General features: G+C 40.4%; 1 protein-coding gene across 3 annotated transcripts; it reads left to right on the plus strand.

The window, feature by feature from the left end:
* Positions 1-26: 26 nt before the first annotated feature.
* ppp2r3b (protein phosphatase 2, regulatory subunit B'', beta) lies at positions 27-23,856 on the plus strand. Of its 3 annotated transcripts, XM_035174717.2 has the most exons (15): positions 27-171; positions 908-1,301; positions 11,329-11,514; positions 11,912-12,015; positions 12,682-12,784; positions 14,660-14,734; positions 14,850-14,936; positions 15,364-15,520; positions 16,480-16,528; positions 16,641-16,730; positions 17,367-17,542; positions 19,034-19,152; positions 19,243-19,349; positions 20,828-20,869; positions 22,797-22,930. In XM_035174717.2, the coding sequence occupies exons 2-14, from the start codon at positions 948-950 to the stop codon at positions 20,844-20,846; spliced, it is 1,626 nt and encodes a 541-aa protein (XP_035030608.1). In that variant the 5' UTR covers positions 27-171; positions 908-947; the 3' UTR covers positions 20,847-20,869; positions 22,797-22,930. The 3 variants fall into 3 exon arrangements, with proteins under 3 accessions (XP_035030608.1, XP_035030607.1, XP_035030609.1); XM_035174716.2 differs by lacking the exon at positions 20,828-20,869 and having other exon boundaries at positions 29-171; positions 22,797-23,856; XM_035174718.2 differs by lacking the exons at positions 27-171; positions 908-1,301; positions 20,828-20,869 and adding an exon at positions 7,789-8,271 and having other exon boundaries at positions 22,797-23,856.
* The last annotated feature ends 784 nt before the right edge of the window (positions 23,857-24,640 follow it).

The raw sequence follows: 24,640 nt of genomic DNA on the forward strand, positions 1-24,640 counted from the left end.
TGAAAAGTTGGCCAGCGGCGACATGAGCACCGGGGAGGAGACACCGGAGAGGAGACCCCGCTTCCCTGCTTCTTTCGCCGGGGAACAGTCCGTGTGACCCCACCTCGCTCATGGAGGAAGCGACGTAGAGTCACATAAACACATCCGGCGACTTCCTCCATTCACTCCGAGGTGTGTAGCTTGTTTGAGTCAGTGGGCTAACGTTAGCTTGCTAATGCTATCCTAGCTAACGCACTGTTGTTGTTGTTGCCTGCTGCTCCAACTCAAACCACCCCGGGCTACTCTAAAGCAGCTTCACGTGGATCCAGCTCTTTGTTTACTATCTTTAAGCTGCTGTGTTTGCGACAGTGTTGTAATAAGAGGGCTAACGTTGAATGGCTGTTGAGTTAGGTCACTCTTGCCTGTGGGCTAAAGGTATCGATGGTTCGCGCTAAAATCCAATAGTGTCAGTGGGTGTGTTGGTGTCAGACTCGTACCGTGAGTGTTAGTTCATATCGAAACTGTCTGTGCATTTCTAGAAACGTAGTCAGCTCCACGCCTGTGCAGAAATACAGGATGAGCCTGAACAGGGCTGGAGGATATCGCCAAAGATTGTGTCACAATAACAACGTACATATCAGTCGATATTGATAATCATCACGATAAATGTCTCATTGCTATTTCTTTTATGATTAATGTTTTTAGAAAACGCTCCTGGGTAAAGGCTGTTAAACTGCAGAGAATTACAAACTTTTTTACAAATCTCAGGTAGATCAATGATGTGATACACGATGCATAATCAAGTTATTGGTATTTATTCAATGTTTGTTATATCGTTAGTGATGGAAACTGCAATACTTATTGATATATATTGTTTTACTGCCCTGCCCCAAGATTGAAGTGCCATGTCATCTTATTTTTTACACAGGTGCTATTATCAGCGAACTCAATAACTTAAACTCGGCAAAATGCCGTCACCACAAGTCCTCCAACCGGTCCTTAAAATGAAGGTTGACGAGCTCTTCCTCAACTGGTTGAGTGATCCTGCATCCCAGTCACTACTCAAAGATTATCTTGACCTAATCAAAAGTGGACAAAACATTGATCTGAACAGTGGAGATGACCAGGACAAAGGGTCATTGAGCTTCAAGGAGAACAACAACGTGGCATCCCAAAGGAACCTGGCAGAGAAGAGGCCTGCTGCCCTTAGCACCCCCTCCAGCCCTCCGCCTGCCAGTACCCTGCCCTCTGGCAGTAGCAGTAACACCAGGGTGACAGGACCCAATGGCAGAGTACTAAGGAGGTCTGTCAGCACAAAAAAGGTAAAGTATTTATCGAAACAGTATACTGATTGGGAATCGCTCTCAGCATCCAAACAGTTTTTAAATAGTTTCACAGGTTTTAACAAGATTTACTGGGTCTTAAGATGGCCTGCCACATGGCTTTCATCTTAGGTTGCTGGTAATAACATCCCAAACTAGGTGTGGCCTGCTGTTTCTGCCTTCATCTTGATCCACCTTAAGTAGCTGTTACTTAAGGGTGTGTTGCAAAACACATTCTATAAGCCTGGAATGAATTCCATAAATAGTTTGATCAAGGAGGTGAGGATTAGTCACAGTTTTAAAAAGGTGTCTGAACTCTGATTGTTTTGTTGTTTTTTATTGAGTTTGAGTTTATTGTAAACATTAGAAACCATTAGGTAAACCTACATATATTATTTTGCAACACAATGTTACAAAAACACATGGCAATGCCAATTGGCTTTTTGCATGGAAGATATTTCTACATATCACCCTTGGAAAAGCACAAGCGTAAATAATAAAATAAACGGCTCATTTCAATTTAGCTGCTTTAATTTCAGGGTCCTGGTATGGTGCCTATGCTGGCTCATTGTCACAGCTCATTGGGACACTTGAGGAATATTTGTGTCACTACTATTACATGTTCTTATGCTACTTCCACAAATCAAAATATCTGCTATGAGAAAGGCAGAAAATGTGATCACTGTTTGAGATTATAGTGAGGCTAGTTATGCTTTTATGGGTTTTGTAGAGTAAAAAGTTACACATCATCAGATACAACATCCAACATTCTATTACCAAGTTAATAACTAAACTCTCAATTTGTGTATTTATTTATGATTGAGCAGTTTTCTTGTCAATAGCAACTACTGTCTCTCATGGGCTTTAATGGGTTTATTAACTCAGTACTGAATTTTTATAGATTTCAATGATTACTTTCTTCAACCTGACCCTGCCGTGTCCTCTGGGATCTTTTTTTCTAGGCTGGCCACAAGAGGCTGCTGAGCAGCCTGCAGCATCAAAAGCATTGGGGGGTCTGTCCACTCTGCACTGTCATAGTGGAGCCTCCATGTCTATAAGCATATGTAGCAATTATTAGTCAAATACTTTCCAAATGTTCAGGCCTCACCCATGAATTAATGTGGTATGAGAAGTGGGAGTGTCTGAACCTTGCCTTTCACTGGCACTATGGTTCCTCCTGTCAGCCTGTGTTTTAGAACACATTATGATGTGACTGGAGTCTGTAGAGTTGTAGGAATTTTGCTTTGGGCTGTTTGATTATAGAAGAAATCAAGCTGCTCAAAACTGGTAAAAGGCTCAACAGGGTTTGAAAATCTGTTGAAGGATTCCTACTCCGTCAGTCTAGGAAAAACAACATGACAGCCAGCAATTGTGGTAGATGGTGTATATTAGTGATTGTGATGACAGTGAGGCAGCCAGACAGCTGGGGACACGTGCTCTTAGAGTCTCCGCCTTCCACATGTTGTTGACATGCTCAAGACATTCATGAGGAGGCGTTCAAGTGGTCAGTGGTGCAACGTCTGTTCTCTCTCTAAACACCAACACTGTAGAAGTAGACTCAGAACAAAGCATTTGTTTCTTTAAGAGCGATGAAGTGTTTTACATATTGTGTTGTGTACATAACACTGAACTGCCCATATAGATTAAAATTAAAGTCAGTCTACCAACAGAGATGATCAGATTTTTATATCCTCTTGTCCATAGCAAACTTCATAAATTACTCATAAAGCATATATATTTTTAGCCAACAAGGAAAATGGACAGAATGATGATATAGAAAAAGTTTATCAAGATTTCGTTCCCTTTCTTTTTAGACAAACATAGCTATAGAGGCCTAATCAAAATTAAACTCTTTATAGTTTGATCTTTTTTACATCAGGATATTACAAGTTACAAACATAGTCTTACACAGTATTTTTGAGATGTGCTTTGTTGCTAAAATAGCCTGACCACAGGATGAGGAAGTTTGTCACAAGAATTACAAAGAATGCTTTGAATCTACCACCCACTTATTGTCTATCTAACCCAATCTTTTTAATGGGTCTATAAAGAGGCTGGACAGATTGTTGTGAGCCTTTTCATTCTCACATTCATGTCTGTTTCCCTCTCCTGACCTTTTCCCCCTAAAGCCACCCCCCTCACCCCAGATTAATAAAGCAACTGCTGCACAGTTTGTGTACTCTGCTGTGATGTTTCATGGCATGTGGCCTCGCTGTGTCACTCAATATTAAAAGGATTGTGAGGTTGTATAAAGCAATAGTTCTATATTTAGACAACAGAATGAATTCCTGCATACAGATGCATTCTTCGAAGGATTACTCAAAAATTCAATTTATGTCACACTGATGCTGCCTGGAACAGCTGGTCTGACTTTGACATCAGACACTGATATAGATAGCCTTGGTTCCCTTGCATTTGGCATTAGATACCATGAACTCTGCCAGGGAGATGAGATGTGGCAGCACATTCATCCTCTGTGTAATTTACTCTGAATCTGCTACTATTGGATGCTTCCCATTATCAGAATATGTGGTCTCAGATCTGTTATTGCCCACTATAAATGTTTGGCTTTCGGTTCTGCTCTGCCTTCATATTGTGAGTGCAGTAGGTGACATACACAGAAATAAGTTTCCTTTTGAGTGTTTACTTTTTCTTCTGTTCTCGATGTCTACATTTAGGATCACCGGTTATTTCTCAAGACGTCTTTTTATAACATGCTTAGTTGGGCTCAGTAACATAGAAGCTATTTGAAGCAGGGGTCCAGGGTCACGTTTTCAGTTGCCTGACCTGTCGAAGAGTGTTAAACTGTTTCCCACACAAGTGCTTTTATTTTGGAGCCTTGGCAACTTGTCAAATATATGTTTGCAATGTTTCAGTTCCGGTTAAGACTAGGTTATTTTAGGCCTATTTGAGATAGCACAAAGAAATACAAAGTGTCTGTCAACTGATGCATTTTCAAAATATTTCTTGAGCTCACTGGCAAATTCTACCTTTATATGATTTGTTTCTTTTTCAACTGTCTGATTAGTGGTCTGATAATTAAAAGATTAAATGTCCTTAGTTAAATCGTTTGTCTCAAGTCTATACTGGAATGAGGTAAATATTTATATAGCAATAAACTAAATGCCGTATTGTCCGGTTTGCTTATTATAATGCTACATTATTTGGCAGTAGTGAAATTCCATGAAACTAAAAGGTTGTTTTACCACATTATTTTGGGAAATATCTTAAGTAAAGTTCAATTTTCATTTTTTCGAACAGTACTTAATAAAAGAATAGGTTAAAAGTTTTTGTATAACAACTAATTGCTGTAAACTATAATCATATAAATACAATACACACAATAAAACAATATTTACTTAGCAGTCGCTCTAACAATGTTGTTTAATTTTTGTGGTGTGCTGTAATTCTTATCTTTGCAGCTTATTTCTTTAGCGATCAGACCCTTTGCTCCACCTCTGGTGACGTATAGACCACACAGGTTTTTGGTAACTGATTGGCTCTGCTTGTGCATTATAACTATTATGCAAGCTAGCTTTTCCGCGCACATCATGTCCTACTTGTAGGACTTCCCTGAACCCACCGCGTTGTCAGTCAGGCCTATTTTTGGCCCACGTTCACATGTATCCCAAAATCCCCCTGTCAGACATCCGATTGTGGTGGTTTGAGTTGGTGCTTTTTGGGATTTCACAGCAGCATTGGTTCTGTACCCTCGTCGTGAATTGGTTGTAGCTATACCCCCGTGGTTGTGATAGGTTGAGTCCCCTCTGTGTGTCCATACTGTGGCACACGTCATTGGTTCGATCAAGTTAGTAATACACACATTGAAGCAGAACATAGTAAATGTGGGACACCATGTATGCCTGTATTGACTGGTTGGCAGAGGGGCCCTCAGGGGAATTTTGATCAGGTTTCCCACCCTTCTCTTATGCATAACTCTCTCCGGTTGCAGATCTGCTATGCTTGTTGACACTTGAATATCACAGTTTCAAATCAAAAGTGCTGAATGCCACATTTGTTGAAGCTCAACTGAAAATACAACCTCAACAAATAATCATCTGACTGCAGGAAACCCTGACATCCAGACACGCCAGTGGTCACTAACTACAGACAGTGTGTTCGGTAATCTCATCCCTTATGTAATAAATGGAACATGACCGGACACATGTTTCCGTACAAATCAGATTTAGCACTTCACAGATTAGACATACTGTGGGGTCAGTCTGAGTTCTTGTGTTTTTTTCCCTTTTTGTCACAATGACCCGTTACAGTGTGGATGTAGTACTTCAGCAGCCTGTGTGACCGACAGTTGCTTCTGTGGGTGGTGGTGTTTGTAGGACAATCTGCCTGCAGTGGTCATAAGACGATTTGGTTAGTATTAATGCTTGGGTTATTTAACAGTGATTCGCAATGACAACAGCCAATTGCTGGAGGCATTATGCTTTCTGCTTGTATGTCTGTCCATATCTCTCAATGAAGGACTCATTAAATTTTAGAAGTCAAGGTCACAGTGACCTTACATCCATCCCATTCTGATGATGTTTATCTCTGGTACACCTTGAGGGAAAGTCATTACATCTAGCACAGATGTACAGATACCTGAAATGATAAAACATTTGGTTTCACTTTGAGCTCATATAACACATTTTTGATCATAACTCAGGATAATTCCTATTCTACTTACGACAAAATACACCTGATACCTTTTAGTTAGCGTTCACTTATATTGTATGTTGTCCGTGAAAGCCGCACACTTCATACACTTGTGTGTGTGTGTTGTATCTTCATTCCCACTACATGTACTCTAGTGAGAAAAACAACAGAGCTGTTTCCACATATGTAAAACAACACATCATTATTCCTGCTGCGTTGCGATGCCTCTGTTTGTGGAACAGAATCCAGATTTTTTTTTTTTTGCTCAAACACAAATGACAAAAAAACGGACAGAACCGTGTTCCATGTGAGATGACAGTTTCATGTGATCTACCGGGTTTTATTTTGGTCTTGGCACAAACAGCTTATCAAGCCTGTGCAGTGTCCTGTGTGGATGATAACAGGAACTGGGTTTAAGCAAAAACCAGTGGAAAACTGAACTTTGTGATCCTGTCAACTAAAAATACTGTGGGTGTGCTTTCAAGACTACAATAACATACAAATAAATGTTTATATACGGAGTCCACTAATGCAGACATATGTGTACCATTTTTATTTGATTAACATTTCCATCAGTAATATACATGTACATGTGTTGGGCTTTCCCTGTGTTGGGTCACTGTTGTCAAGGCAATCCTAGAGCTGTTAGATCAGCACATTTCTGGAGAATTGATGTAATTGCTATCCCTGCAGGACAGCAGCAGCAACCGGAAGCAGATGTTTGTTTGAGGACTAAAGATACACTCTTGTTTCTCCAGTGCTAGTTTCTTGGCTTGCCCCAATCGGTGCTCGCTAGTGCTTTTAATAGGCGCAGACTGGTTCAGTCATCATTCTTTGAATTTGACATGTGCCCCCCCCCCACCTCCTCCACCTCTCCTCCCACTGCCCATCAACTATAATAAGATAAGGAATGGCTGGCAGCCCAAGCTTGCAAAGGGAAGGCAAAACAAAGACCGCCATAAGATAGGATGCAGAATTTTTGAATATATGTATGTAGTTACCTCTGCCAAGGAGGTTATGTTTTCACCCCTGTCCCTTTATTTGTTGGTTTGTTTCTTTTTAAGCAAGATAACAGAAAGAAACTGAGCAGATTTCCTCAAATCTTGGTGGAAGGATGCAGTATGGGTCACGGAAGAACCCATTAAATTTTGGTTTGGATCCAGGTTTTTCTTTAGCAGCTCAAGATAGAGTTTTTTCCTCAACATTTTCCCAGGGAAATAATTAATGGATCTTAATGGATACAAATCAGGCACATTTAGGGAATTGATGAGTGTGAGTCTATGTGAGTGTGCAATATGGTGCAGCTTGAGCCTTGGTAGAGGTATGTGCTCCACTGAGTGCCATTCTAGTTGTCCATATATACAATCTGGTGATTTGACACTCGGGTTATCTATTATTAAGTATCATACCTTGATTGATTTTGATTTATTTGCACATGCCTCATTAAGTTAATTTAGTCTGCTTCCTGTTGTTTTGAAACTTCCAGTTAGATTTAGTAGACAGATTTAGTAAAGTAACATGTGGCTTTCATTATATTCCATCACTTCAAGTGTCTGGGATGTATGGTCCAAGAGAGGGGACGTCCAAATTCAGGGTTCACAGCACAAGCAAACATTCTCTGCTTTTTAGAAAGGAAGCCAGTGATCAAAAGCACCATGTCATTGTGGTATTGAGGTGCATCCTTCACTTGGCCTCTGTGGTTGCTGCAAGCTGCAACAACAGGTCTGTCTCTTTACATAACCTTCCATGAGCACAGAGGAATGCAAACTGGAAAGGGCAGATCCTTTGCACACACCCCTCCCATCCAACACTTACACTAAGTGACTCCCACACACATACGGTCCGTCACTCCTTATCTCTTCAGCAACTTTGGGGCAAGGGCTCCCTGACCCTGTGCAGTGTGTGTGTGTGGTGTGCAGAGACCGGGACAGAGCAGCAGTCAGAGCTGAGATTGTGCGACCCGATCTGGAATGGGAGAGAGAGTCACAGTTGCAGCTGCTCTCTTGCATTAAGAGGCTCTCACTCTGACAGAGGACAATCACAGGGACAGAGGACTTCCACGGCTGCCATTGCCTTTTGCCCTCAGCCGTGACTTCAACTGAGAGATTTCCACGGTGAAGGGGATAACTGGATTGAGTATTATTGTGCTCGTTTATATGAATTCCCCATCCTGTCTGGCGCGAGGATGAGGATGAAGGAGCTGTCTTTGCGTCAGGACCCTGACCTGAGGAAGGAGTTGGCTCTGCTGGCACGTGGCTGTGACTTTGTTCTGCCATCTCGCTTCAAGAAGAGGCTCAGAGCTTTCCAACAAGGACAGGCAGGTGTTTGTTTGAGTGTACCCTTCACTGACAGGCTTTGCCGGCCTGTCAGCCAGTGGGCAGGTCTATTATTGTAGACTAGTATGTGTGGGCTTGATGTCTTGGTATTCAGATTGCATTGTAATACAACTCTGCTATAATACGAGCAACATATGCCTCACTGTTTACAATCATTCAGTACAAGGTGGAGCTGTATGTAATTTGGAGAAGTGAGGACATATGAGCAGTTGCATTACTTTCTCCAGAAATATTTACACAACTGTGAATTGCGACATTTGTGCAATCATGTCTTCCGCTCATCAGTGAATTACGTACAAAGAGACACGAGATGTGAGCCTTGGTTATAATGATGGAATGATGTTTCATCTTGTGTGGTATGATGTGCTCATATGCTTCACTGTCCTCTTTCAGGACATCATTGTCAATGTGCAAAATGTCATGTGGCTTACCAGTTGTGCTCAAGAGCTCTGCTAGTGGTTAGCATGACGAGAGAGGGAGGGAGAGAGAGAGAGAGAGAGAGAGAGAGAGAGAGAGAGAGAGAGAGGGGACAGTGCGGCCAACAGGAGATGTTTATGTCCTTTTATAGCCATGACTGACACCAACACACAGGACAGAGAAGAACAGAGGATCAGCAGCATTCATTAAAAATGAGCAGATTACCTCTGAGAGAATACTGTAAAACATTTTCACTCCATAATGACACAAATACATGTAGAAAGGACACGGATTGATAAATCCCAATAATGTCCCCCTCTATATATATATATATATATATATATATAAGGTTTTTTTTAAGTTCTGTTGTCGCAGACCTAATGTTTATATGTAGAATCTGTCAACTATGACCAGAGGTGTGAACAATGAGTAGAATGTGTCAGGCTAAAATAAACAGCAAGAAGGTATTTTTATCTCTTATCAGGGCAACGTGTGTGTGTGTGTGTGTGTGTGTGTTTATTTAAGTATTAAAAGCCACAGAGAATGATCCTGTTGAATAGTCTTTAAATACGAGATGACTTTTGAGTGAAGTGTGCTCTCCTCAAGCTGTTTTTAATAACTGGCTAATATGTGCAACATAACACAATTAGATCCTGAGGCATTCTGGCTTTTTATATGTGGCTATGGAAATATCTTGACAGATTCATGTCCTCCATTGCACCGTCCTCAGCAAGCCGCACACAAGAGTAGTTAATTCCCATGAACTTGTCTTAGTATGTCAGCTGTGCTTGGTTGGTGTGGTAAATCATACTGGTTAGAAATCAGATTTAACTTGACATGAAGGCCTGGGAACAATGTTACACAATGTTGTTGTTGTCAGATGTTAAAAGAGAAACTGGTTTCCACTGTCATGACTACAGCTTTACAGCTTTATAGCACTAACTGCAAAGCTATGACACACAAAACCTTTATTTTAAGGTCGTAGGGAGAATTGGTTAAAGGACACAAATACACAGGTGTGTCCAGGCTCGTATATTGGATGGTTTCTGTTTAAAATATTTTGAAGAGGTGTGGCACTATTGAATAACATCCAGTGGAGCTGGTTAGAAATTAATTGGTTTGGAGATATAAGGAAATTGAGCGTAACATTGTGGCTAATATTAACTCCAAGCTAACAGACCCACAACCCCTACTGTACAGTTAAAACCTAAAACACACACACACATCACATGCCAGGCCCACCTCTGCCTCCATACTCTAAACTTTAGCAAGGCGGTCCTGCTTATTGTACCTGCTCAGCTGCTTTTTTAAGTGTACACATTTATTGTAGCTCTCCCCCAGGAATATAATCTTATATGACTTCTAGTGATAGAGCTATTTTGACCTATTGGCCTTTTTTCCAGCAGACATTTGGCACAAGTTACCAGGAGCACCATTGGTATAATTAAGAGTTATTCCATTAAAGTGTATTAGTTGTTGGGTCCTGATACTGTGCATGCTGGATCACTGCTGTGGTTACTGGAGCACTTACTTCGTTTGATAATATTGCTATTGACATGTTTCCTGCTTTTTTAAGTCAAAATATCTGAAGTGTTAAAAGGTTGTCTGGTTTGTTTCCAGATAAATGGAGAAGTGTTAAAAAGCTGTTCTTACATTAAATTAAATCTAATAGGGTTGAATCAACGATCATTTTCATTACCAATTATCTTCTTAATTAATCATTTGGTCTATACATTGTTGGCAAATATTAAAAACAACTGACATTGGTTGTAATTTTCAACAGTCCAAGTTGACCTCTTCAAATAATGTATTTGTCAAGAATCCCAAATTCTTGTTTACCTTCACATTTCGCAAAGAACAGCAGTAAATCATCACATCTGAGAAGGAGCCCCAACCACAAAACGTTTTGCATTTTCACTTGAAAAATGACAAAAATATAAAGAACTTTGCAACTGATGACTGGAAATATTGTTTGGTTTGAAACATTACTGACACAAAGTGTTATTTTCATGTGTTACCACATCTTTTTTTGTTAATAGCTTTCATTTTGTCTTGCTACAGTAAGGTCACAGATTGTGTGACCAAAATTACAAGTTGTAAATAAGTATTCAATTAATGAATGTTCTTGTATTTGTCATGTAGAAATAAGAGTAATCCTCCGTCAGTGGATTAACACATGCACATGTTATTCATGATTGATTTTCTCTGCCATGTCTTCTTTATCTTGTTATATACATCCCTCAGATTAGACATAATTTGATAAACAGATGCCACTAACAAGTTACTAACAATACTAGGTCAATCGAGGCCTTTAGCAACTATTTATCAGGCCAAACATCCAGCACCTGTTAATGTCAGTTTACACATCTTAATTGAAATCTATTACAGCCTTACAATCCTGCAACGGGTACTGTGTATCACAGGCGGCTCTATTACAGATAAATGGATGAGATTGCAGAGTAGTCACAACTCTTCCCTTTGGCCTGCTGAGAGGTGTGGTTACACGGATGCCAGCAGTGCAGAGTTTGTGTTAAGACAAGCCTCAGCACATGGGCTGCTTGAGCTGAGAAGTGTTTGCAAGCATTATTGGCTAACAGTTTATTTCTGTGTGTCTGTCTCAGGCCCAGGTGAGGACAGAGGAGCCCGTCACCACAGCGCTCAGTGAAAGCATTCCAAAGTTTTACTTCCCACTAGGCCGACCCCAGGCCAACCTCAACATCGACAGCCTCATTTCCAAAATTGAGAAAATATTTTCCCAATTCCCAAATGAAAGGGCCACCATTGAGGACATGGGGCAGGTTGCCAAGGTGAGAATGTGATATGTAGCACGGCGGTTCAGCTGCCACCCAGTAAATTATTTTCATTTGTGCCATTTAGCTCCTGACTTTACAAATGTTTACTGATTTTTTTAATTTATTTTTTTAAAACCCCACGGAAAATATTATCTTCCTCTCCCAGGGGAATGTGAGCATTGGCCTGAAGGGAACCTGAGTAAAGATATAAATGACAAGTAGATTTCCTCAGGGAAGTCTGCAAGTGATGCAGCACTGCTTTTGAAACCAAACAGAGTCATGTGTCATGTGCTGTTCTTTCCTGCATGAAATGTCATGTGTAAAATTAAAGCGCAATTTTTTTTTAACATTCATATTTCTCCTTTATATCCACACCACACACAACCCCATCCTTCCCTCCTTGTCTCCTCAGGCCTGTGAGTGCCCCGTCTACTGGAAAGTGCCATTGTTCAACTCCGCTGGAGGCGACAGGACGGGCTTCGTGTCCGTTCACAAATTCGTGGCTATGTGGAGAAAGTAAGACAATAGCTCCTCTTATTCTCACCCGACTACTGGTTCACTCACTCTCAGCCAAATGGCTCACACTGTCTCCTCTGGACAATGATGACGACTCGCGAGGGATCACAGATGCTGCATGCAGTATCTGCTATTATCACATTTTCCTTTTCATTTCTTCACAGAAATCATTGATCACAAAGCCCTTGTAAAACACTCAAAGGGGACAGTCTCTTTGCATATACAGTATATAAATGAAAACATCCATTCAGTGTCTTTCTGTGTGAAATTGAAAGGAATACCATTGGTCTTTTGTAATGGTGGCTGCTCGCTGTCTGCTGAACACGATTGCATGCTGTAGGCATGGTCTTGTATTAATGTATGAGCCTCCAGAGAACTGCACAGACCTGGCCTTTGACTTGAGCTCATGACTGAGCCCTTCTCAGATGAGAGGCCACACCACACGCCTGCATTATTTTTCCGCCGCTACCAGAACTCTCCACGCTTATAATCACCAGGCAGCGATTCAGAATTCTAATTTCAGAATGTATTATACCTGCGTTTGCACTATTATGTGGAACTATTCAAAACCTGTGTTGCCAAAAGAATGATAAAAAGCCTAGAGAGAACATGAGAGTGAAGGAGGGAGAAACCTTGCAACCATCTGTTCTCTCTTTTCTTCTCCAGAATTCTGCAGACCTGTCACAATGACGCTTCTAAATTCGTGCACCTCTTGGCCAAGCCTGGCTGCAATTACCTGGAACAAGACGACTTTATTCCATTCCTGCAGGTACGGGCCGCAGCACACCCAGGGAGAGGGCTGAACTTGGCAATGTGCGATGGCAAAAATTGCTTTGGGTTTAGTGGTGTGAACAGGACATTTCATGTGGTAGAGGACTAATTTAGGGATATGACTGTATGCCAGTAATATGGTGGTGGAGTGTCTCCACAAGAGGAGATTCCACTGGTGCAGGATTCAAGCTCAGCCAAAATTAACCAAGTGGAGATGGAGGTAAAAATTTATTTGATGTAATCCGGTGTCTTAAAAAGTCAAAAATTTAATAATATGAAATTTAAAGCTTTAAAAAGCCTTAAATACAGTAAAATATTACGTTGTAGGTCCTAAATTCTTTCAGGTAGGTCTTAAGCATAACGTCCATTTAAAAGCTACTTCAGTTGTGCTTTTCAATTAGATGGATTTTTTTTTTTAAGGCAAATGTTTTGATGGTGTGCATAGTTTGTAATTCATCAGTGTGTTGTAGTTCTTTCTCAACAATGTTATATTAGAACAATGTAATAAAACTGCAAACAAGATCATTGTGGAGCTGATAACAGACACCTTGTTCAAAAAGACTATGGATACAGTACATGCTCTTTCTGCCTGTAGTTAACGTAAGATAATGTAGCGTATAAGTTACTTCACCTCATCTTCAATTATAGGTAAGTCTTGGTAATTCTGAGACTGACATTCCTTCATATCTGTCGCACTTGACATGGGTCTTGATTTGCATTATGGTTTGATAGAGTTGTTGAAACCTACAGAAACCCTGGTAAAGCATCGAGACAATCCCAGAAAACATGCTTTCATATTTATCAAATCTTTCCCTGAGAATCATCTAATTGACTGTTTGGCCGGTCTCACCATGTGGACCTGCTGTGCTGGCTGTTTGTGTTCTCACTCCACCTGACAAGCTGTTGCTGCTCCGTGCTGGCCCCACCCTACACCTGATTCATTTTCATGCTGGCAGGAGCAGCTGGGCTGTGCCGAACAGCCGTTAGCATACCAGCAGAGATGCCTTGTGGCACTCGCAGTTTAATTTGTACGGTTCGGCACAGCGAATCGCCTTTGACTGTTTTGATGAATGAAAGGCGGATTGCACTGGAGTAGATTTGACTGTCCCCGCCTGTTTCCTGTGCCCCGTGATTTATGTGTTTCTCTATGATTTAATTTCTCACAGTAAGAGTCAAAGAGGCACGACGGCTGCCCTGAAATAAGGCCTTTTAATTTCATTGCCGCCTTCGCATTTATGTCAACAATTCTTTCCTCCAGCAGAAGAGAAGGGGGTAGAATGAAGAAACGACAGGGTTCGATGGCAGGAATATAGCTACAGTGCGTTTGAAATGCAGCACACCCCCTCTGTGACTTTATGGCACGAGGAAGGGGAGAAGGTTAAGAGCAGTCACCAGCAAACGTCTTTTAACCGGCCTTCCCACCACTTTCCTGTTAAATCTGAAAAATGTAAGCTCATCCTAAAAGTGGTTGACCCAGTGATTTCTGACTTCAAAGAAGCATTTGAATTCGTGGTCTCTCTCCGAACGAGGCCTGGAGCCTTTTCTTTACGTAGCACAATTTATAAAGCATATGGTATGACAGAGTGATGTCGATTGACATTAACGACTTCTGATGTTTGCTTTCAAATCCCCCCTCTGAATGTCATGTGTTCTGCCTCGCAAAAAAAGAAAGACAGATGTGGTTTTCCATGTAACTCATCTGTAAGTGTAACTGCAGTGTTCAGCTGAACATATGTATTTGTAATTGTCGATCAGCATGTCACAGAGTTGTTATTTTTGCATTTGTGTTCATTAGTTTTGTGAGGTATGTTTTGGAATTGAAGCAGATGTGCAGTAGAAATAAAAGGGAGCTAACTTTACTTTATATTTCCAGGATGTGGTGAACACTCATGCAGGCCTGGCTTTTCTAAAGGACGCACCGGACTTTCACTCACGATACATTACCACGGTATGCTGCCGTACTAAAAATACTGCAGCTAGTGAATCATTCAAACCAGATTGCAATGAATAAGATTTGTTTATGGGTTATTGCACATGATAACACTGTCTACTTTTTTTTTCAGGTGATTCAGAGGATATTTTACAATGTGAACCGGTCATGGACTGGAAAAATATCAGCTCATGAGCTCAGGAAAAGTAACTTTCTTCAGGTAAATGATGTTTTCATGCTTTGTCCCATTTTTTTTCTATTTGTACTAAAATGCATTTTAAAGTATTTCACTAAAGATGTCTGTAGGTTTTAAAACTTAATTCAGACATTCTATATAAACACTGTTCTTTAGTTGCACTTATAATAATTTGAGTCCTGATACTTACTTCTATGCTGAACCTTGTTTTTTGTCTAAAATAAAACTGGTTTTAAACTGTTTAGCCAGATTATCCAAACCACTTTATTTGGAGGTAAAACTGAAAGACTAAATATATCACAGTGTTAGTATGATACAATAAGCGAGAGTAGTGTAGAAGTATTCTTTAACCTTTTGAGGGGTATTTAAAAGGCCAGTCTGTTTAATAATTGTACCCATAATTAATAAATTAAAAGTAAGTAAAAACATTTACTTTTTTGTACTGTGCCAGAATGTGATGTTGCTGGAGCAGGAAGAAGACGTGAACCAGCTGACAGAGTTTTTCTCCTATGAACATTTCTACGTTATCTACTGCAAATTCTGGGAGCTAGACTCAGACCATGACCTCTACATAGACCAGAAGGACCTGGCACGACACAACGACCAAGGTGAATGAACACACCTGACTTTCACCAAGATATTTACACCAGACTGGAATCAAATATTTACAAATATGATTGTAGAATTTTTTTTATGCCTCCAGTGTTCAGCTGGATTCAAAGATGAAATTATTATATTTTTGTTGATGTGAGTAAGAGGTCAATATCACTGTGACCTCACAAATCCCTTTTCCCTTGAAAATGCTTTATATTAAGAGCACATCGAGAGAATTTGGAACAAATATTTACTTGGTTTAACTGATTCGATTTGGCTGGCCTCACAAAACATGTTTTTGGCCTCTTGAACAGGTCTGCCTTTAGGGAATTTCTTCAGATTTAACTACTTGGCATTTGGACTCAAAAATGAATTGATTAAATTTCAATTGTCAAAAGTCACGATGATCTTATAAGAGTCTCTTTATATGAGGACTGAAGCTGAATAGAAGCAGAATGTGTACGGAACCTTGTCCGAGCACAATAAAGTAATTTTCCTCTAACCTTTCTGCCACCTTTGGGAACAGTCAATAGTTCAAAACTATATTAAACAATAAAAAGTATTAGTAAATGGTATTTTTTTGTCCAGGTTTACTGCTCACATGAAAACGCACAAAATACTCGACGCTTCTTCCCCTCGCACTTCACAACACATGCTCTCGGTTGATGGCCTGTGAGTGAGGCAGGGGAAATGAGACACAAGATCAATGAGGGAGCAGCATATAGTATACTCTGCTCCAATGACGCCATGTCTGGAACAATTTCTTCCACTATATGGTCAAAATTATGACTGGAGGATTTATAGTATTGTCAAGATATAAGAAAGAAAGAGCTGTACTATCGAGTCTGGATTTACTGTCTGTGGGAATGGATTACATGTGTTGTGAAAAAAAAATGTACATTAACTGAGAGCGCTTTTGTCTAAAGAGAGAAACGATGATGTTTTGAACTAATCTTTTTCCTCTTTTTTTCAGCCATGTCGCATAAGATGATTGAAAGAATATTCTCAGGAACAGTAACAAGGCAAGTCGAACATATCCTGAGTTTAAATGACGCTCATTAAAAGTAGCAGAAATAGTTTTGAGCATGTTTTCGTTCCATTGCTGGTTTTTAATCATGGGTTTTATTCATTCAGGGACAGACGGGTGCATAAGGAGGGCAGGCTGAGTTATGCCGATTTCGTCTGGTTCCTCATCTCTGAGGAAGACAAGAAGACCGACACCAGGTATGAAGACACACGCTGCATCCCAAATCACTCCCTTTTACTACAAAGCGCTTTACGTATGCGGCCCAACGTTTTATTTTACTGTCAAAATTCTGAGCGTGAAAGATATGCTACATATGACCAACATTTCCATAGAATTTCAACTTTCCTTCTGCTGCAATACACTTATTGAGGATGTGGAAATTACAGACAGGGGACACTAAAACTAGAGGTGGTGAGACGAAATGACTACGATTCATGAATACCCAGAAAATGTAATTTACTGCTCGCTACAGAGTCAACTATCAGGTCTCTACAGGCTGCTTTTAATGTGGATATTTTAACCGGGTCCTGTAGGAAAAGCACAGATGTAAAAGATCAAATAGACGATGACTGAATTGTATTTTGCTGCTGCAGTGTGAGGTTCTGATGTGTTGCTATGTGAACTCACTCACTGTCAAACTGTCATGGCGTACAGGGACGTTTGAATCATTAATGTTATTACTAACACCTGTGCTTTTCCGACAATTACAAGTCAGAATGTGGGGTTGTGAAACCGCCTTTTTCTCCACCAATTACGTCCTCCTGTTGCTTTACAGCTTTTATGTCTAACCCGCACCACTGCCTGCTGCTCCTTTCCCTTTTATCTGCGTCCAGTATAGAGTACTGGTTCCGCTGCATGGACCTGGACGGGGACGGGGTGCTCAGCATGTACGAGCTGGAGTACTTCTACGAGGAGCAGTGTCAGAAGCTGGAGACCATGGCGATTGAGCCCCTTCCCTTCGAGGACTGCCTCTGCCAAATGCTCGACCTTGTCAAGCCTGAGGTCGAAGGTTGGAGCCTTTTTTACTTTTATACACACTCTCAGAAGTTCACGCACCGAGTCCGGACATGACAGACACCCGTTCAAAACGTTTAGGCCAGGTCATTGACCGTTAGCTGAGGGAGCAGTTATACATAGCTGAGAAGCGGAGACACTGGTCTGGACTGCCTGTTGCCAGCTGCTCGTGTCCTCTTCACTGTCAACAAATTCCCCTCAGCACTTAGCTTTACCAATAGGACACGAAGAAGACACTGGTCAATGTTAAGGGCATATTTAGTATTGATAGGCGCAGCAGGAATGTGACCCTAAGTCGACCTTGTGGGTGGGCCGCGGGGGTGCAGCTGTGTAATATAACATGTAATATGAGATGTAACAACTTCTCTACTGATGTTTTCCTCAATGGTTGCGTAACTTCCAAACAAAACAACCCTCACATTTACAACCGATTTGAAAGTCTGTTAAAATGTCACATTTAATTAGACGTCCTCCACGAGATTTGGGGCATGTGGAATTTGAAGATGTTACATTTGATGACAAGGAGCAAGACATAATATGCAGATCAGAAGAGTCTGATGGCGTTTTCATAAACAAACTAGAGGGTGTCTAAAATGCCACCGTCGAGGGACGCACAACTTTATTCTCTCATCAAGCACAAGTCTCTTTTCTGCTCTTTCAAAAGTCGAAACTAGGATGTTTGGCTGCTACAAAGATATCACAGTTACATCACTTCATTTCAGACGTCGCAGAGCAAGTTATGGTGGGTTTGGAGAGGATTTTGAAAGCACATTGTTGTGTTACTGTTAGGCAAGTGAATTTTGTCATAACTAAATGGCAACATAAACACATTAGGCTGAACTCTTGGGTTGCATTTGAAAGAAGGCGATTTTCACTCATGAGAAGGATATTGCTGTCGAAGTCCGTATATTGTGTAAAATCAGACTTTTTATAGTCAGATGTTTTACACAGGTCTAAACTATTTTGTCAGTTATTTGTGATCTGACTGTTTCGATTAGCAGTTAATAATTACATGTCATAAATTTCAAACACTCTGCTTCATACATCTGAAAAGTTTTCTGATTCACATCTCTCATTTGAATAAATTTGAGTATTTTTAAACTTTTAGCAAAATAAACAGTTTCTAATAACTTGATATCCTGTCACAGATGATTTAGTTAATCGGAAAAATGACTGACAGATGAATGAATAATTAAACAATCGTGAATCATGAAAGCGATCATAGGTCTCCGCAGTAGCTTCAAATACTGTGACCATATTGCTTCGTAGTTTGATGAGACAGACCCTCTCCTGCGCCAACCTGACAAATACTGTGTCAAGGACCCACACAGACCTCTGCAGACATGCAGGGACTATGATTCTGCTCTTAAGATTGGATGGAACAGCCAGACGGAAAAAGTCTGAAATAGTTTAATGATTTACATACATAAATGATGATGATTGTATTCGGGAAGCTGACAAAAGTGACTTACTCTACCCTGCCCAGGTAAGATCACGCTGCGGGACCTTAAGAGGTGCAAGTTGTCCCACATCTTCTTCGACACTTTCTTCAACATCGAGAAATACCTGGACCACGAGCAGAGGGACCCGTTCTCTGCTATAAGGGTAAGGAAGGTTCAACCCTGATAGGACTACACCAGATGTTAAAAAGATTTGTGAAGTGAAGTTGACGATGTAATTTGTCGTGTGTTTAAGGAGGTGGAAACAGACGGACAGGAGATAACAGACTGGGAGAAATACGCTGCAGAGGAGTACGACATCCTGGTGGCAGAGGAGGCAGCCAACGATCAGTGCAACGATGTGTAAGTCTGAATCTTCTCGAATGCGGCTGCTGCTACAAACCGGGGCACGATTTAATCTGACTGTCGGAACAATAATTGAAAGATGAAAGTGAAAATCTGAAGAGTCTTCAACTCCCCAATAAAATCTATATACTTTCTTAGGACCTAAAACTGTTTGATTTAAGACAGCTCGATGATGCACAACAGAAAACATGGATGTGCACACAACCTCTGATGCACGTTTTGAAGTGATTGTAAAAAATATATACAATTGGTCACAATGAATAATAGGTGACCTGAAGCAATACTTGGTGGTTTTAGTTTACTATTTTCATTCAAACATTTGATAAGATGTTACACCACAACATCTCGGAGCACCATAAAAATAGGGTGAACGGTTTAGTTTGGTTCGGTTACTATCCCATCTTCTTCTCTTCCTTTATCAAATAGGAGAAGAAATGTTATAAGGATTTATTCACTTCATAACTTAAATGGACGTTTTGAAATGGGTGCTTACAGTTGTTTGAGCACTTAAAAATCGTATTTGTATTCCTACAGAATGAATGACTAATAATTACTTACCTATGTCCTTATTTAACAGATTATATATTTATTTCTATATGGTGCCGCAGTGGACACTTACTGTAGCTCCAGAGGACAGAGGGGAATTGGGTTAATAAAGTAGTTGATGAGTTCAGAGCCAGAGACACGGAGACTTTCTGCTGTCAGCTCGGTTACAGACTTTGAGGAATAAACTGCAGCTCTCACACACATCAGGACAGCAAACAAGAGGAAGAAAGGTGGTGACCATTTTCTTCACTGTCACTTTTCATGCACCTTCTTTTGTCTGCACTCAACAGTGTAATTTTCCTAAAAAAATATTTTCCAGCCAATACAAGCAGCAGAATTTTTGTTTCTCTATATTAATTTCAGCCAATGTCCAATCTTTAAATCCCTGTTGTTTAATTAAATTATTAATTTATCTTAATCATTGCTACTCAAAATAAAAATAATTTAAGATAAATAAAATGAACCTTATAACAACAATACAGAAAAAATAACCTCATCTTATTAAATATACAGGGAAATATTCATATGATCAAAGAAGAACAGTGTTGAATTTTTGACTAAATTATTGTGTCCCCTTCACTTTAATCAAAGATCATTTTTTAATTTGTAGTTATAGTGTTAGCTATCATAAATACAAATATGTATTATGGTTATCAGTGCTGCAGGACATATCTCAAATGATTATCAGGTGTGAAAAGACATTTTGATAAAGCTAAGTCTGGTTTTTTATAGGTCTTTGATGTTTAAGTACAAAGTTAATTTACGCACAGATAATAATCCTCACACATTTTTTTAAGTAACTTAAGTAGATTCCATTGTTTATCAGACCATCAGAGTTTGGATGGTCTCATTTCTAAGAGTGAGGATCCAGTAGTGGATCCCCTGTGAGGAGTGAGGCTGTTGACAGGCGTGTTGTGTGGCTCTTTTAGGAGCACCACTGACTTCTAAAGACAGGCTGCTACCCAGAGCAGGTAAGACTCTCAGAGTAACCAGCAGGGACTAAGTGTTCTCCACCTCTCTCCCTTTTCTCTGGGACGAGTTTGATCCTTAACCCACTCCAAACCCACACCCCCCAGTCTGAGCCGTACTGCTGACAGCAGAGAGTCGTTTTATCAGTCAGCTCAGTATCGTGTGTGTGTGCGGGGGTCTGTGTCTGACCCAGACCACTTGTGTTTTTATCCTCCCTCTTCTCCACTACTGCACCATCTCCGTCCATGCCTGTCATGTGGTGCCCCTCCATCCTTTCTCTAAAGCAACAACTGGTTTGCTTAAGAGCTCCCGTCTGTTTAAAGGAATAGTTTGACGTTTAAAGAACTTCACATAATTCATCTCCCACTTTGTCACCGAGAGATCATGAGAGAAAAAAATGAAGCTACCACCAGTAGCTTATCAGAAGGTAAAAAATGCACCTAGTCCAGGTTCATTTTACTTTTTTACCAATTGTGTTTGTATTCAGTTATCTTTGGTCAGCAATTTTGAAACTGTCCATTCCACATAAGCCTGGAATCCTTCTGTCAGCATACATAGTTTAAAAATGAAATTATCACCTTAAAAAATGACAAATCTTTTGTCATAATCACTTAAAATATAATTGTAGAATAGTTGCCGGTTGTAAATTTTTTATTTCACAATTAATAAAAAAAAATGCAACTGACTAATGTAAGATATCAAATATAATCATAGACATTAATAAGATCAGAAACTGTTTATCCCACGATCAGGGAGATTCACAGAGAAGAGAGAATGTGAAACGTAAAAAATTTAAATAAAAATAGGCAATAAAATATAATATAAATATATATGTAAGTAAGTAAGAGATATGTACATAATATACACAATGTCTGTCTGTTTAGCCTTTATTCCAACTTATTTTGGGCCTTTTTCATTTAAAGTCCTTGAATGAACATAAAGCACTGAAAATATTATTAATCCAGATTTAAAATGTAAAATAAAAAAAATGCTTCATTGTATATAGGCATAAATGAAATATGTTCAACATCAGCACTTTAAAAGTAATGTTATGTTACCGTAAATCAAAGTTGAGTAGATTCGTCCACGAACAAACTCGAGGGCTTTTAAAATGTAAACATTAATTCATGGGTTTTAATTTGGACAAAAACATTTCCTGTTGTTTTGCTAAGCTAACAAGCTACTGGTTGTAGCGTCACATTCTTCTCATCTAACTCTCTGCAATAAAATAAACAAGCAAATTTCCCAAATGTCCAACTATTCCTTTAACATGTGTTTCCTTTAATACATTCACCAGAGTAAAGAGAACTCTTGAATGTGTTTTAATGATCCTATCAGCGTCTTTGTTTGAAAGTCAACATGTATTAAATTATGTTGAGTCTTAAAACAACACTGACATCTCTATATGTACATGGGAAAGGTTTTTGTTTGCTGTAATTATTCCCTCAGTTCATACCGACCGGTACAACATGAGAAGAAATGAGAAACACAGGCAGTGTTCTGTCGTTCATGTGAAGTAAATCAGAGTTTGACAAATCAAGTGGGTATTTTGTTTCCGTTCGTTATGTCTCCACAGACAGATTTTTCTTACTGGGCTGCAGAGAGATGGTAACTCAAAGAGGGATTTATTTTTATTAAAATGACTCAAACTCTCTCTTTTGATTTGTGCTGCTCGTACAGTTGAAGCTTCATGTGAACTTCACATCAACTTTGGCACAGATTTCGCTACAGACTGAGCTCTGGATTTAATCCCTGGTACTTACACACGAAAAAAAGAGAGGAAGGGATTTTTATCCAGTGGTCAGTATGAACAGAGAGAATGATTACAGCGGGTAAAGCCTGCTGCAGTGTTCAAGTGAGACTGTTGTTTTATTCAGTTTAACGTGGTCTGTGGCTGATCTTTTTCTCCGTGTGTGTGTGTGTGTTCAGGTATGATAACCCGCTGAGCCCTCTAGGGCAGCACATCTCCACGGAGCTGGGTCTGACAAAGAGACACTTCTTCGAGATTCCCAGTCCACACTGCAACCTGGACCTGGACGAGTACGAGTATGACGATGACGTCGAATGACCCTCGATCCCGGGAGTGTTTTCTCACGCCCTGCGGAAGTGACCCGAACTTCCAGAAGTGGGTCTCAAACAGCGGCGGATTAACATCAGGCCCAGAGATGTGCAGGTTACGCTCACTCCGCTCACAAGGACACGCTTACAAAACAGAGCAAAAACAGAGGAGACAGTCGGAGCACTGGTGGAGGAGGTCAGATCTGCTGCAGGAACAGACACGTGGGATGAAGAGGAGATGTGAAGTGGCCGTTCTTCATAATACTGTACCAGATGTTTTATTATTCTCACCTGTTATTTAAAAAAACACAGTTGAGTTCATGATGCGACGAGCAGCACGTTCTAGATGTTTGATGCCTCCTCGCGTTTTAAAGGAGACCCCATGTTTTCAGTTTTTTAATCTCCTCTAGTGAGTTAAGCTGCTTTCAGACTAACACTGAGCTCTGGATATTCCCCTGAAATGATATTTCCCCCCTTAGTAAAAATTCTGGATAATGTCCGAGCTCATGTGAGAATACAGCAGGAGATTATCAGATTCAGTGAGAGCATAGGGAACGTCTCTTAACACGTGACGGACGCAAAACTGAAAAAAAGAAACTAAAAGAATTCAAATATCTCAGGATGAAAAAGCGCGCGTAGAAGATGTCAACTTGCAAAGGCGGAAAAATGTGAGAGCTTTTGGTGACACGTGCTGACGCTGGTGTCGATATGCTGTGAACGAAGAAACACATGATCTCCACAGAGGAATAAATAATAATTAATAAGTCCAGCACCCGTTTGGCAGACCCTGAAAAGGGTTTTTAGTGAATGTAAAAGTTAAAAAGTCTAAAGGCCGCTGTAAAGGGAGCTCCTCTACCCCACAGCTCCTGAAACACCTCGTCAGTACTGAATGTTAAATGGTCTGTATTTATATAGAGTTTTTCTAGTCCTGATCACCACTCAAAGTGCTTTACAGTACAGTTTATTGCCATTCACCCATTCACATTCATACAGTGCATCTATGGGCAGCACTTTTCCTTCTATGAGGGGCAATTTGGGGTTCAGTGTCTTTCCCAAGGACATTTCGGCATGCGGGTGGGGAAGACTGGGATCGAACCACCGACCTTCTGGTTAGAGGATGAACGCTCTACCCCCTCACCTGATACTTCCAGGAAATTGTGATGTCAGCCCCAAAAAAAACAACAACAGAGGCCGACATTTTCGATAATGACCCGGAAGTTGTTGACCGATCCCAGCAGAACCAGCCGGTCAATCAGAGCAGACTGGGCTTTATTGGGAGGGAGGCCTTAAGGAGACGGGAGCTCAAACAGACAGAGGCTGAAAAGAGGAGCTGCAGCAGTGGACAGTATGAGGATGTGTTTTCTGAACATTAGAGCATGTGAACAAGTATTAACCCCAATTAAAATCATGAACCTGAATATGAGCAGAATATGTCTCCGTAAAAAACAGGAAAAGTTGCATGTAAAGTTTTGTACCAGTAATGTTTGGAGCGAGTGACGTTTTATCTGAACACCTGCATTATGTTTTCACATGAGCTACTTCCCCCTCTTTACACACTGGACGGTCCGGAATCTGATTCAGGCTTTTAAATAATCATCATCTGCAGTCATCGGCAAATTTTTACATTCCAGTGATCATAACTGAATGTTTTCTATGAGGCTGTCAATTCATTCATGGTTCATTTGAGGTGAACGAGCCGCCACCGAGCCCGCTGC

The sequence above is a fragment of the Hippoglossus stenolepis genome, chromosome 13 (genome assembly GCF_022539355.2).
Source record: "Hippoglossus stenolepis isolate QCI-W04-F060 chromosome 13, HSTE1.2, whole genome shotgun sequence".
In the NCBI taxonomy this organism is placed as follows: Eukaryota; Metazoa; Chordata; class Actinopteri; order Pleuronectiformes; family Pleuronectidae; genus Hippoglossus; species Hippoglossus stenolepis.

What these genes read in the sequence shown, in the direction of transcription:
- ppp2r3b (XM_035174716.2), top strand. Translation starts at nt 948, where the DNA reads ATGCCGTCACCACAAGTCCTCCAACCGGTCCTTAAAATGAAGGTTGAC. An exon ending in ACTTTATTCCATTCCTGCAG is followed by an intron (nt 12,785 to 14,659) that starts GTACGGGCCGCA and finishes TTATATTTCCAG; the next exon opens with GATGTGGTGAACACTCATGC. An exon ending in GACAAGAAGACCGACACCAG is followed by an intron (nt 16,731 to 17,366) that starts GTATGAAGACAC and finishes ATCTGCGTCCAG; the next exon opens with TATAGAGTACTGGTTCCGCT.